We start from the raw sequence: 12,814 nt of genomic DNA, 5'->3' as shown, positions 1-12,814 counted from the left end.
GTGTTCTGATTACTTGTAGGCAGGACTGGTGCATTTTTGACATTGTGATGATGAAACTGCAACAGCAAACAAAGTTTTCTGTGTCTGTTCATGGCTGCTTTCAGAACTAAAAGGAATCTGGAAGCTATAAACAAATATTCTCAGTGTTTTAAGATGAAGCTTCCTGTTGCTTCTGTTAACAGTTCTTAGGGATCTGAGGAGGCAAAACTGCTGCAGTTTTACTGACTTTGATCAAAGTCAGAATTGAAATATACTTGTGTGCAGCTGAGGTGCTGCTCAGAAGGAAGGAGTGTGTGTGAGGGTATGGTGTTAATTTTGTTACCTGAAATTATTTAGTACTTCTGACCACTGTGTTGTTATGTCAAATGTCTCATGCACACAGTCATCACTCTGCTTTTTGTGCCTTTGAAATGCTTCAGTTTTTAAGAGATGGAAATGACTGAACGTGTTTCATGTATCCAGTCAGCTGTGAGATATTGGGCTCACATAAACCTGATCACTCACTTCCACCTGGAATCCCTCAGCCTGAAAGTGGAGTGGGGATGCTGTCCTTTTAATCTTCCATCCCATGACATCTGACTCAGGGGTGATGAGGAAAACAGCTGCCAACTCTCCCTCTTGCAGGAGGAGAAGATCCTGCTGTGTCTGGTCTTTCTGGTAGCCCATGCTTCAAGTTATTCCTGTGGCTGTGCTCCTGTCAGTCTGTGCTTCCTTGGAATCAGCTGCTGTTGTTGTAATGGCTGCAGTTTTCTGCTGTGGCTGCTCCTGGTTTGGATAAAGGCAGCTTTGTTTTCTGGGCTTTCATCAGTGCTCGTGGGTGGAATGGCAGTGCTGGCAGTTCTCTGCTGACAGGGACAGCAGGGCCAGGCTGCAGGAGTGTCCTCACTGCAGCCATGGCACACAGGGAGCTGCTTCTGGCTCCTTCCTGCAGATAATCCTCAGAATCACACCACTCGTGTTACATTTGTAAAGTTCCATGTGTTTGTTATTGGGATTTTTAATAACTGGTTGGAGGGAATCTGAATTTTTCAACTTCTTTGGGTTTTTTGTAAGTCAGTTTTTCTCCACCACTGCTGTTTCACTGAACTGGTGGTAATCTTCTCTCAGATCCAGTGTTGTTGGTAGTTAAGCTGTTGCCTGAATACTCCCACAGTGTTTTCCTTCCCACAGTCAGAAAAAAGGACGTTGCTCCCTACTAAGCCTTTCTTTTGCTGGCTAATGAGTGAGCTCAGCTACATGGGTCACTTATAAAATATCCTCAGTTCAATGCCATTTGTGGAACGAGAACTTAAAAAAAGAAATTATTATTATTTGGTGTGGAGCTTAGTCCTTAGCAAAAAATCCCTTTTAGAAAAAGGCAAAAACCATTGGTCAGTCACATGCATTTTGTTTGGCTCTAATTTGTGGTCTTTGCTGCTCTTCTGATGTCTGGTCTTAAATAGAACATTATAAAAAAGACATTTCTTTTCATCTGTATTTTATGTTTCAAGTCTCTTTCTTTCTGCTTGTAGATTTGTTTGTAAATGCATCATAAACAGACAGCCCAGAATGAAGAAAGCAAGCAGGAGTGTTGGCTCAGTGCCCAAAGTGCCTGGAGTAAATAAAGCTCAAACAAGTGAAAAAGCCAAACCAGAAAACGGCTCCTCAGTGTCTGCAGTAACAAAACTCTCCAAAACCGGGACATCAGCATCTCTTTTGAAGGTAATAACCAGTAGAACATTCTGATTATTTGTATTTTTTTAAAATAAAACTTTAGAAAAGGTAGCATTTCCAGGCTTTTCTTTAATGCAGCTTAGAGTGGAGGTTGCATGGGTAGCTGGAGGGAATCTGGGGAGTTACAGAGTGCTGGGCAGGGTGACAGGATCTGGTGTGTCATTCATGCTGAACTTGCATTCTGCAGCAGGAGATGGAGAGCAGGGTGCTGTGCAGGGCTTGGCTGCTGTGCAGAAGGAGCAGTGGAAGTTGTGCTCTGACCAATGTTATTTGTTTGGTGTTATGCTTGGATGGTGTCAGTGACTAATAGAATTTGATGGGCGTTATTTACTAATTCTGAAAAAAGAACTAATGAAGTATCTAACATGAGGACTTCTTTATATCAGTGATCTGTGTTGGGTCAGTGCAGCTGAGTTCTTCTGGCTGTTTTGGCCTTTGCTTTGTGCTCAAGTACTGCTTGAGCTGAATTTTCACAAGTTGATTCTTGCTCCCTGAACAAGTTCAAAGGTAGAGGTTTTCTCTTACAGTAGGAAAACAGGGCAGTGTATGGAGGAGCAAATGGCTTCCAACAAACAGTCAGACACACTGAGGTGTGCTGCTGTGGAGTTTGCACCTGGGAGCAACCACGTCTGGGCTGGGTGGATGGAATGAGCCTGCCTGCTGTGCTCCTTTTCCTGGCATGGAGCTGGAGCCATGGCTGGATGCAGCTCCTGCTGCTCCCTGCAGCCCAGGGTGCAGTGCTGTGCTGCTGCTGCCCTGGAACACCAGAGCCTGGAGCATCAGAGCCACAGAGCAAGGGGCTGAACCTCTGTCACTGACACACAGGGAGCCACAAAGGCCATTCAGGTAAATGGCAAATAAAGGTCCAAAATCGAAGTGTAAGAGTTGAGGTCTCTCTCTAAGAGCCCTGCAGGGTTAACTGAAGTCAGAAGATGTGTTTCCTTTCTCTTCTTCCTTTTCCTCTATGGAAGAATAGTCAATGCTTTTGCTGATGAACTTGCAAGCCAAGTTTCAGGGAGCTTTTCTCCCAGTGCCTCTCCTTTCTTCCATCACCCAATGCATCTTGCAGTTTTCTTAGCTTTAAATAATCTTTTGATGCTTGTTGACACTACATTCTTTCTATTTCTAGAAACCTGTCAAAGCAACTAAAGCCCTTTGTAGTTTACTTATCAAGTTTCTTATGTCATTCCTCTGAGGGAGATAGAGGAGGAGGATGATGTAACTCTGAACAGATTTGACCCAGTATGCTTTCACAGTTTTACTTATATTAGTAACACTTCTGGCTGTGTTTTGGTGTGGGATTGGAATTCATGACAATTTATAAGTTGGAGGCACAATGAAAATTTTCTTTTGATTACTGAGGCTTATCTCAGGTTTATGTTCAACCAGGCTTACTCATACACTTGGATGTCTTTTAGTTGTTTTGGTGTTGTTGTGCCAACTGTGTGACTTAGTGATAGTGATGAATCTTCTTTGAGTGTTCTGTACTTCTGTAACAAAGTTAGTTGTTTGTGGGGCTTTTTATTTACTGGTACTGACAAATCACAGAATTTCTGGCTTGAAAGAAGTATCAATAGAAGTTGCTTTTTAAAAAATACCTTTTAAATATGATTTTTATATTTGATATTGTTGATGAAACATTTGGCATATTGTTTTCCTCATAGAGGCTGTAGGATATTCTCTTAGAGTTGATGAATTGGTGTGTGTTATTAAATTAAAATTTAATATTCTTTTACAAAAAAAAGCTGGCATTAAATAACTTAATTGCAATGCTTACTAATTTATTCAGCCCTTTGAGCTGGATATTGAGTGAAAGGCTCCTATTAAAGATTAGAAATACAGTACTAGAACAATCTTGGTTCAGTCAATAATAACTACTCCTGTTAAAGATTAACAAAATAATGTTTTGTTGCAAAACAGAACATTATTTTGTAATTATAGCCTCCCCTTCATGATATAACTATAGGCCAGCATTCAGCTTCGGGTGGGCTTCTTTAACTGCATTGTTCCATACATTTGTCCATTCTTGTGGAGTTTTCAGAATGTATGGACAATGAGCACAGGAAGAAACTGTGGGACCCACCCTTCAGCAGAGCTGAGCCTGTCCCAGGGTCTGTTTCCCCATGCCCTTGGTCAGTTCCTTCTCTGCAGTTTTTGTCTCCCACTTGGCCCAGCACTTGGGTAAATGTTCAGCACCCACACACTTTATTGCTACAGAAGTTTAACTGCCAGCCACTTTTAATCTGTCAAAAAAAAATACTCTACAAATAATGTATTCTTATTTTTAAGATCATTATTTTTTGACTTCTTCAGCTAATGAGCTTGTGATCCTGCTAGCATTCCCAGCTGCAATTAGACAGCAGCTTTACTTCAGACAAATTGCAAAATCCAGTGTCCCTGAAAAGCCAGGACTTGGAGACCAATATTTGAATATTAAAAATTAGAGTGTGTTTTCAGTATTCATGTGTCTAGGCTTCTATTCTGTTTGCAAAATGCAGTAACTTAATTACAGATTGTTGTGAAGTTTGATGTTTGAAAAACTCAAATACAGCAACAACAACCATCAAAGAAAATCTTAGGTAGGAATAATTATATATATATAAAGGGATTTGAATGAGATGCAGTAAATAGGATATACCTGTTGAGAAACTAAGATGAAATGAATTGTATAGGTCATTATTCAAGTTTCGTTGCACTGAAAGAAAGTGGTGAGAGGAAAACAGAATATGAATTGTATAATTATAAAGTGGTTTTTTATACAAAAAAACAAAATAGGTCTGGATGAGCATTTCTAATGATGAGATTTTCTAATTTTTCATATTTTAATGTAGGAGTTTTTATGCTAAGCAGGATGACACAGTTCTTAGTAAATGGGAAAAGTTGTTTAATAAATATGCACCATTGCTTTTACTTCAATTAAAAAGATATGCTACGAAAATACTTTGATTTTAAAGGTTCTGAATGGTTGCCATTGTGGAACATTAAGAAGAGAGCTGCTGGTTTGTAATTTTTCCAAAGCTTTGCTAAATAGTTTTCTTTGCCAAGAGTATAATGTTACAGCTTTGAGAAGCTGTTTACTAATTGGCTGCAGAGGAGGCAGTGCCTTCCAACCTAGACCAGAAATAGTTTATGGGTAAGTCAGAAGAAGAATGGCTGTCTTAAATTCCTTTGTTCAGCAAGGACTGCAGATGAGTAATGTCTGAACGTGTGTATTTTTCTTAGTTTTCTTCAAGCTGAGTCACATCTTGACCTATTTGGCTTGATAACAAGTACTTGTACTCTAAGTATCTGAAATCTTAATCTAATTTCCCCAGTCTTTCAGCAGGGTAAAGATGCTGACAGCTCATAGTCTGTTTGAACCATCACGTTTGCAGGAGGGTGGGCAGATCCAGCAGCAAAGCAGAAAATCACTGTTCTGTGCCTTTTTGTGCTACCTTGGTTTAGGCAATAGTTGCACTCGCTTGTTTCCCTTCCCCCTGTGCCCCCATGCCCACAAAATGGGTTTCAATTAGGTACAAAATCTAATCAGATCACAGGTAAACCAGCATTGTTGTACACCAGTAGTTTGTGCTCAAAAATGTTATACATACATATATATATATATATATATATATATATATATATATATATATATATATATATATATATATATATAAATAATTATTATTATTGTTATTATTATTATTATTATTATTATTATTATTATTATTATTATTATTATTATTATTATTATTATTATTTTGTTATAATAGTTTGTGCCCATCCTCCCCACACGAGCTGGGTGGGCTTTATGGCTTTTGTTTCATATTTCTATTTCCATTGCCTGTGCCTGTTTGCATGGCTGTGTGACATGGCAGATCAAGGAGCTGCTCTGACTCCTGGGAGGAAGGAGCCCTTGGAAGAGCTTTGTTTGCACAGCAAACAACAATGGCATTTCCATAGCAGAAAAGCCAGCTTTAGATACACATCAGACTGGATCCTTGGAGTGATGTGTTTTCTTCCAGCCTTTGATAAACCTTCTCAGAAGGCTACACTATTTCTGAGATGATTCAATAAAAACATGCTTGTTCTAGAGGATTTTACCTTTACTAATACTTTTTCTATCTGTAAATTTTCTATATTTCTATCAGTTCATGCAGAGCAAATATGTTCTCCTCCCAAAGCTCCCTTTTGTTTTGTAGCTGCTCTTTGTAAATGGCACAGATCCCATCCATGCTCTTTCCACAGTGCTGTGATCAGTGTTCCTAGCTGTTCTGGAATTGACATTTGCAAAAAGAGACTGTAGAGAACATGCAGCTATTTTTTAAATTAAGCAAATGTACCTTTATTCTAAATGTGTAGAATTGTAACGTCTGCAGTGTAGTTTTTAACATGGATGTGTGTGGGAGTTACAGACTTGCAGACATGATGGAAAGCAACTGGTTAACTCCCAAGCAGTACCTTTGAGCTGGGATGTTGGAGGAGAGTTCAAATGTGTTATCCAGCTGAAAAATACAGTTGCTCAAGGAATGCTGCTAGCACAGCTGTTTCCTTTTAATTTTTTTTTCTCATCTAATGGGAAAAATGTTGAGCACATTTTGATTTTCAGCATTTGAAAAACTGTATTTTAAAGAGTATAAAGCCTGCCAATTAATGCTTAAGAGTTTAGTGTTTCTACACTTTGCTTTATTCTGAAAGATGTATTCTCTGTTTGGGAGTCTGGTTGTTGGGAATCCTGTGCTTGCTGCCTTGTCACATTCCAGGCAGCTTTTGTGGCTAACAGTAGTTTCAGGAACAATCATATGAGGTTAGACAAAAAGTCCATCAAACAAATACCCCATCTCTTAAAATTCCCTAGAAAAGAGCTTGAAAGCAAGGCAAGAGTATATGGTGAGAGTGGCTTTTTCCCCTGCCTCTGTTCTAGTTTCTAGTGGTCTGTAGCTCAGTATTTTGAGCTAGAAATTGTATTGTGTTAATGTTGGATTGATTTTTGTTCTCCTTTGATTTGAGCTTTTTGTTGTGAATTTGTCCACCAGAAAATATTTGATCATATTCAATTGAAGGATATTGTACTAACTTCCTGGTATTTGGTGGTTTAATTATCTAAGCATTGCCTTCATTTTTATGCATAAGCAACCTTCCAGTCAAAATTGAGAAGTTTTACACTGTGATGTTTTACTCTGCTTTAAGTGATTTTTTTTTTTAAATTTTTCTCCCTGGTACTGAAAGATTAAGAATTTTTGGGGACAGAGAGAAGTTTCAGTGCTCACTCATATGTGAGGAGTTAAAGTTCCATTTCAGTTTACTGACTCTGCACAGTGCAGCACACTTACGCTTTTCAGCATTCTTGCATAGACACATGACTTGTCAAATATGTACTTTTTGAACTGAAGGAATCTTTAGCAGTAGAAATGTTGGCTGTGCAGACTTCTGGGCCAGCTGTTTTAAAGCTGCTTCTTCCCTTTCTTTCAGACTAAGAGTAATGATGACCTCTTAGCAGGGATGGCTGGTGGCGGCGGAGTGACAATGACCAACGGTGTCAAGGCCAAGAAGAACTCTTGTGTATCAACAGCACCTTCAGCTCCAGGGACAACCATGAACACTCTAGAAAACAAACCCAAAACTATTGCAGGTAAATGGATATATTGATTCTTAAAGGTGGAAGTTGGGGGGCTTTTTATTTTCTTTTAATGTATTGAGGATCCAGGCTGCTTACTGAGATGCTCAATAACACCATGATCAAATAACACATCTTCTAAACTATTTTCCTGTTTTTAATAATGTAATTGCTTTTTTGGAGGGTGTTCCTTTTAGTTTTTTTCAGTACTGACTATGCAACTATTGTATAAGATGAAATAATATAATTAATTTAGAAAATCATAGATTTTTCTAAAATTGTCTGTTTAAAAAATCCATGACACAAGCACTAAATCTCAAAGATGAATTGTTACAATGAACATTTTGGATGTTTTGTATTGCTTTACAGAAATAAAGTAGGAGAGCTGTTGAGAAAAATGAAATCATTTAGTGTGTTATTGATATGGATTGAAATAGGTCTTGCCTTCCATTGCTGTGTTTTGGATTCAGTAATGCTTGCAAAGCTGTAAACCATCTGGAAATAAAGGAGTAATGATCTATCTTTATTTTTATGCAGTGAGATGAAAATACAGAAAACAGAAAACACTGAATGTTGGGTTAATGCTTACTTCCAATATTTTCTATGAAATGTATTTAACAGTGTGCTTCAGAAAATCAGCCACTGTGTTGCTGATACAAAGCACACAGCCTGCTGTGACAGACACAGTATTTTAAATTCATGTTCCTAACTTTCAACAAACACACAGGTACAAGTTCCACAGCTAAACGTAGCGCTTCCTCTGGAAATAAAGAGTCCAGCTCTTCCAGAGAGAGGATCCGGGAGCGTTCCCGTCTGAGCCAGAGCAAGAAGCTGCCTCTGGCAGGGCAGGGCCCCGGCGACGCGGGGCTGGCCAAGCGCTCCCGCAGCCGCACCAACCCCGACTCCGACGTCCGCATGAGCAAGTCCAAGTCAGACAATCAGATCAGCGACAGGGCTGCGCTGGAAGCAAAGGTGAACGATCTTCTGACGCTAGCAAAAACAAAAGATGTGGAGATCTTGCATCTGAGAAATGAATTGAGGGACATGCGTGCTCAGCTGGGACTCAACGAAGATCATCTTGAGGGGGATGAAAAATCTGAAGAGAAAGAAGCCATTGTTGTCCATCAGCCAACTGATGTAGAGTCTACACTGCTCCAGTTACAGGAACAAAACACTGCCATCAGAGAAGAGCTCAACCAGCTGAAGAATGAGAATCGAATGTTAAAAGACAGACTGAATGCTTTGGGCTTTTCTTTGGAACAAAGGCTGGACAACTCTGAAAAGCTCTTTGGCTATCAGTCTTTGAGTCCAGAGATTACAGCTGGCAACCACAGCGATGGTGGGGGCACTCTGACATCTTCAGTGGAAGGTTCTGCTCCTGGGTCGATGGAAGACTTGTTAAGTCAGGATGAAAATACTCTCATGGACAACCAACACAGTAATTCCATGGATAATTTAGACAGTGAGTGCAGTGAAGTTTATCAGCCACTGACATCAAGCGATGATGCCTTAGATGCTCCATCATCTTCAGAATCTGAAGGAGTACCAAGTATAGAAAGGTCTAGGAAGGGAAGCAGTGGCAATGCAAGTGAAGTGTCTGTAGCCTGTCTGACAGAACGGATACATCAGATGGAAGAGAATCAACACAGTACAGCTGAGGAGCTCCAGGCCACGCTTCAAGAGCTTGCAGATCTGCAACAAATAACACAAGAGCTGAACAGCGAGAATGAAAGACTTGGAGAGGAGAAGGTAATCCTGATGGAGTCTTTGTGCCAGCAGAGTGACAAACTGGAGCACTTCAGCCGTCAGATCGAGTATTTCCGCTCCCTTTTGGATGAGCACCACATTTCCTATGTGATTGATGAAGACATGAAGAGCGGGCGCTACATGGAGCTGGAGCAGCGCTACATGGAGCTGGCGGAGAACGCGCGCTTCGAGCGGGAGCAGCTGCTGGGCGTTCAGCAGCACTTGAGCAACACTTTGAAGATGGCAGAACAAGACAACAAGGAGGCCCAAGAGATGATAGGGGCATTAAAAGAAAGGAATCACCACATGGAACGGATCATTGAGTCAGAGCAGAAGAGCAAAACAGCTCTGGCATCTACCTTAGAGGAGTACAAAGCCACAGTAGCCAGTGACCAGATTGAGATGAACAGGCTGAAAGCTCAGCTGGAGCACGAAAAGCAGAGAGTGGCTGAGTTATATTCCATACACAACTCTGGAGATAAATCAGATATACAAGACCTGCTGGAGAGTGTCAGGCTGGATAAGGAAAAAGCAGAGAGCTTGGCCAGTGGTCTGCAGGAGGAGCTGGCACACACCCGCAATGATGCCAATCGATTGCAAGATGCCATTGCTAAGGTAGGGCTTCAAATACCATTGCATCCTGACACCCCATGTACACAATGGCCTACTGGCCTCTGCAGTTCTTTCAGAAGTAAAAGATTAATTATGAGCTTAATTAGATTGCAGTAGTGTTAGGACTGATCACTTTCTCTTGACTTTTGTTATGAAAATGATGTCAGCATTTGAGAAAATTATATGGATACATTGAGCTACAGGGTGACTGTTGTGTTACTTTTAAAAATATTTAAACTCCACAACCTATTTCAGTGTCCAAACTTAAACAGTATTTAAGATCCCATACTCATTTAGTGCTTAACTTGCACACCTTCTGCAAGACTTTATGTGCTGATTAGGTTTCGGATCAAAATGTTTATTCCCAGTTCTGTTTTGACCCAAGTATTTCTAATTTATGCAGTAGCTATGTCTAGTAAAAGTATTTACCATAATTTAATATAATAGCAAGAATCACACAATTTATTTAATAACTTTACATGTGCATTTAAAGGTATATCTTCCTGAAGAGACAGTTTATACCAAATTTAATGTGTGAACTATATATTAGCTGCAAAACAACATGTTAGTCATGATCACTAGCCTGTTAGAATCAACCTTAATTTGGGCTGAAAACCATACTAAGGTGATTTTAATAATTATACGTTGGAGAGTGCTATTAAAATAAAAACCACTGAAGCAGATGACTTAAGAGCAGGGTATTTTGTCTGTTAAACTTGGTGCCTGCCAGCATTGCCCACCCTAAACCACAACCTATTTTCTCTTTTCTCTTGTTTTTCTGACACCCTATTTTTTATATATATATATAAAAATAAATTTATTTTTTAACCCTGTTGGGTTAATGTTCCTGTGCCACTGATCCCAGCCTATTACTTATGTTACACTTTTGTGAAGCAGGATAAAAAAGCTGCTTCCCCTGCTCCTGAACGAGAGAAGTCAACCACTTCTTCCCTTCCCTGTTTTGTTTTTTTTTTCAAAATAATAGTTTGACAGACTCCTCTGAGAACTGCTTCAACTCACTAACACACCTCACACACAAATGTCACACTTGCTTAAGGAAATCACTCATCACACAGGTCCAGCAAGCACTGAAATTGATGCACAAGAGACCAGGTTTTTTCTCTTTTGGCAAGAGAAAGGAAGGGTAAAGAGTTTTAACATTTCCCCTCCACCCTGTCCCTTTTCCATAGCAGCTGGATGTTAAATTGGATCAGCTGCTCATGAAACCTCAGCCTTGGTACAATGGTGGTGTTGCTTCACTTGTATGCAGGGCACTGCTCTGAGAGTAGCTGGGAATGCTCATTTATCCAGCCTGGGAATATAAAAAAGTTTAACTTTGGCCCAGGAGAAGAGTTGCACTAGAACAATGTATAGGCAAAGACTTTTATTTCTCCTGTATTTGTCTGGTTGCAGAAAGAAATTTTAAGTGTGGTAGTTACAAAACAAAAAGTGTGTTTAATATGCAACTGAGATTTATTCTTCTTTAGGTTGAAGATGAATACAGAGTGTTCCAAGAAGAAGCCAAGAAACAAATTGAGGACCTCAATGTGACTCTAGAAAAGCTTCGGACAGAACTGGAGGAAAAAGAGACTGAGAGGAGCGACATGAAAGAAACCATCTTTGAGCTGGAGGATGAAGTAGAGCAGCACCGTGCTGTGAAGCTTCATGACAACCTCATCATATCTGATTTGGAGAGTAAGTGATATGCATTTCTCTTGAGAGAAAGGATTATTTAAGGAAAGCTCAAGTAGAACACTGTAATATTGAAAATATTTTTACTTGTTGTTTGTATGTCTGAATTCAAGTCAGAGGAGGTTTTGCAGAGTCCTTACACACCGGGGGAAGAAAAAAATCAAGTTGGCTTAGCTTTTCCAGACCCACTTAGTAGCTGGTGTGGGAATAAAACCTATGACTAGAGAACAAAAATGAAATCTGCTAATACTGTTTTCAAGTTGTTCTTCAAAGTAGAGAAACATGTGGTAGAAACCATGTTTACTGTGTACCTGTCTAGCTCTCTGTGCCTTAGTTCCCTCTCTGATCTTGGAGACCTGCTCAGACATTCCTACCACGGGCTGGAATTCTGCAATTAGCCTCCATCTAATTAAGAGCACGGGCAACTCTACCCTGGCAAGCTGTATTTGCACAGTGCTGCTTAGAGGATTTACATATCTGTTAGTCTTCCATGTTATTCAAAGATGAAACAAGATAGCAAAAAAAACAAAGCATGATTCCTTCTAACAACAAGGGAAATATTCATAGAAAGGGCTTTTAATTGCTCTGCTATCAAGAAAAGTTGGTGTCTTAAGCAAGGTAAATTGCTTATTCAAGCTCAGTATCTTCAGACATGGCTGTGAGTGTTGTTTCCCTAAGCAACCCTTCTTTATCTTGAAAGGCAGTCACTGCTTCTCTTTACAAAATAGTTTTAACTGTTTATTCTGAATTTTTTTTCCATTTCTGTGCAAAAAGACAGTAATTTTGGAGCAAAGACTCAAAAAGGTTGAACAGTTTTCTACTTGTTTTTTTTTGTCCATTAACTGAAATACACTCATGCAGGAAGCAGCACTGTAGTCAAGTGGATATTTGGGTTTCTGCCTAGCAATACCTCATCACAAGGCAGCTCTGATTTTTAGATGCTTCTGCTTTGTGAGTACAAACCAGCTCTCAGATTTTTAATTTTGACTGGCGAAAATTCGGGCAGGCAAACCTCTGCCAGGGGAAAAATTCTCAAGAAAAACTGCAAAAGTCTTTGTTATTCATTGATCTTGGAAAATTCACGTGGACCAGCCAATGTCCTGACGTGATCCTTAGGATGGAGCAAGCTGTTGTGTTAGTTCTGTGCTGGAAGGAGAGTGGCATCTAGTGGCAGTAAGAGAGGATGGCACACGAGGAATTCCATAAACTTTAAAAACTGCTTTTTTCTGACAACTTGAAAACTCTGTTGATTTTGGGTTCATAGTTAAACCTCTTACAGGAGTTTTTTCGTGGTAGTCTCTAAGTGGTGGCAACATAGGACATAGTGAAAAATCTGGGACTTTGAGGTAGTACATACAGCATTTAAAAATAGACTTCTACATACAAAAGGGAAAATTAGAACTTAAAAATTTTACTAAAGACAGACTTTACACTTAGGAGAAAGATGCCTCATAG

The 12,814-nt window shown here is 39.7% G+C and overlaps 1 protein-coding gene across 1 annotated transcript in view; it reads left to right on the top strand.

Moving 5' to 3' along the window:
• SPECC1L (sperm antigen with calponin homology and coiled-coil domains 1 like) overlaps nucleotides 1–12,814 on the top strand; it is a 66,005-nt gene that overhangs the window by 12,725 nt on the left and 40,466 nt on the right. The window contains exons 2-5 of the mRNA XM_066561946.1: nucleotides 1,512–1,701; nucleotides 7,165–7,324; nucleotides 8,037–9,670; nucleotides 11,155–11,362. Coding sequence (XP_066418043.1) covers nucleotides 1,549–1,701; nucleotides 7,165–7,324; nucleotides 8,037–9,670; nucleotides 11,155–11,362 — 2,155 coding nt within the window. The 5' untranslated portion in view covers nucleotides 1,512–1,548. The remainder of the gene's footprint in view (nucleotides 1–1,511; nucleotides 1,702–7,164; nucleotides 7,325–8,036; nucleotides 9,671–11,154; nucleotides 11,363–12,814) is intronic.

The sequence above is a fragment of the Molothrus aeneus genome, chromosome 18, assembly GCF_037042795.1.
Source record: "Molothrus aeneus isolate 106 chromosome 18, BPBGC_Maene_1.0, whole genome shotgun sequence".
NCBI lineage: Eukaryota > Metazoa > Chordata > Aves > Passeriformes > Icteridae > Molothrus > Molothrus aeneus.
Note: the sequence above shows the minus strand (reverse complement) of the source record. Positions and strands in the feature narration are given on the sequence as shown.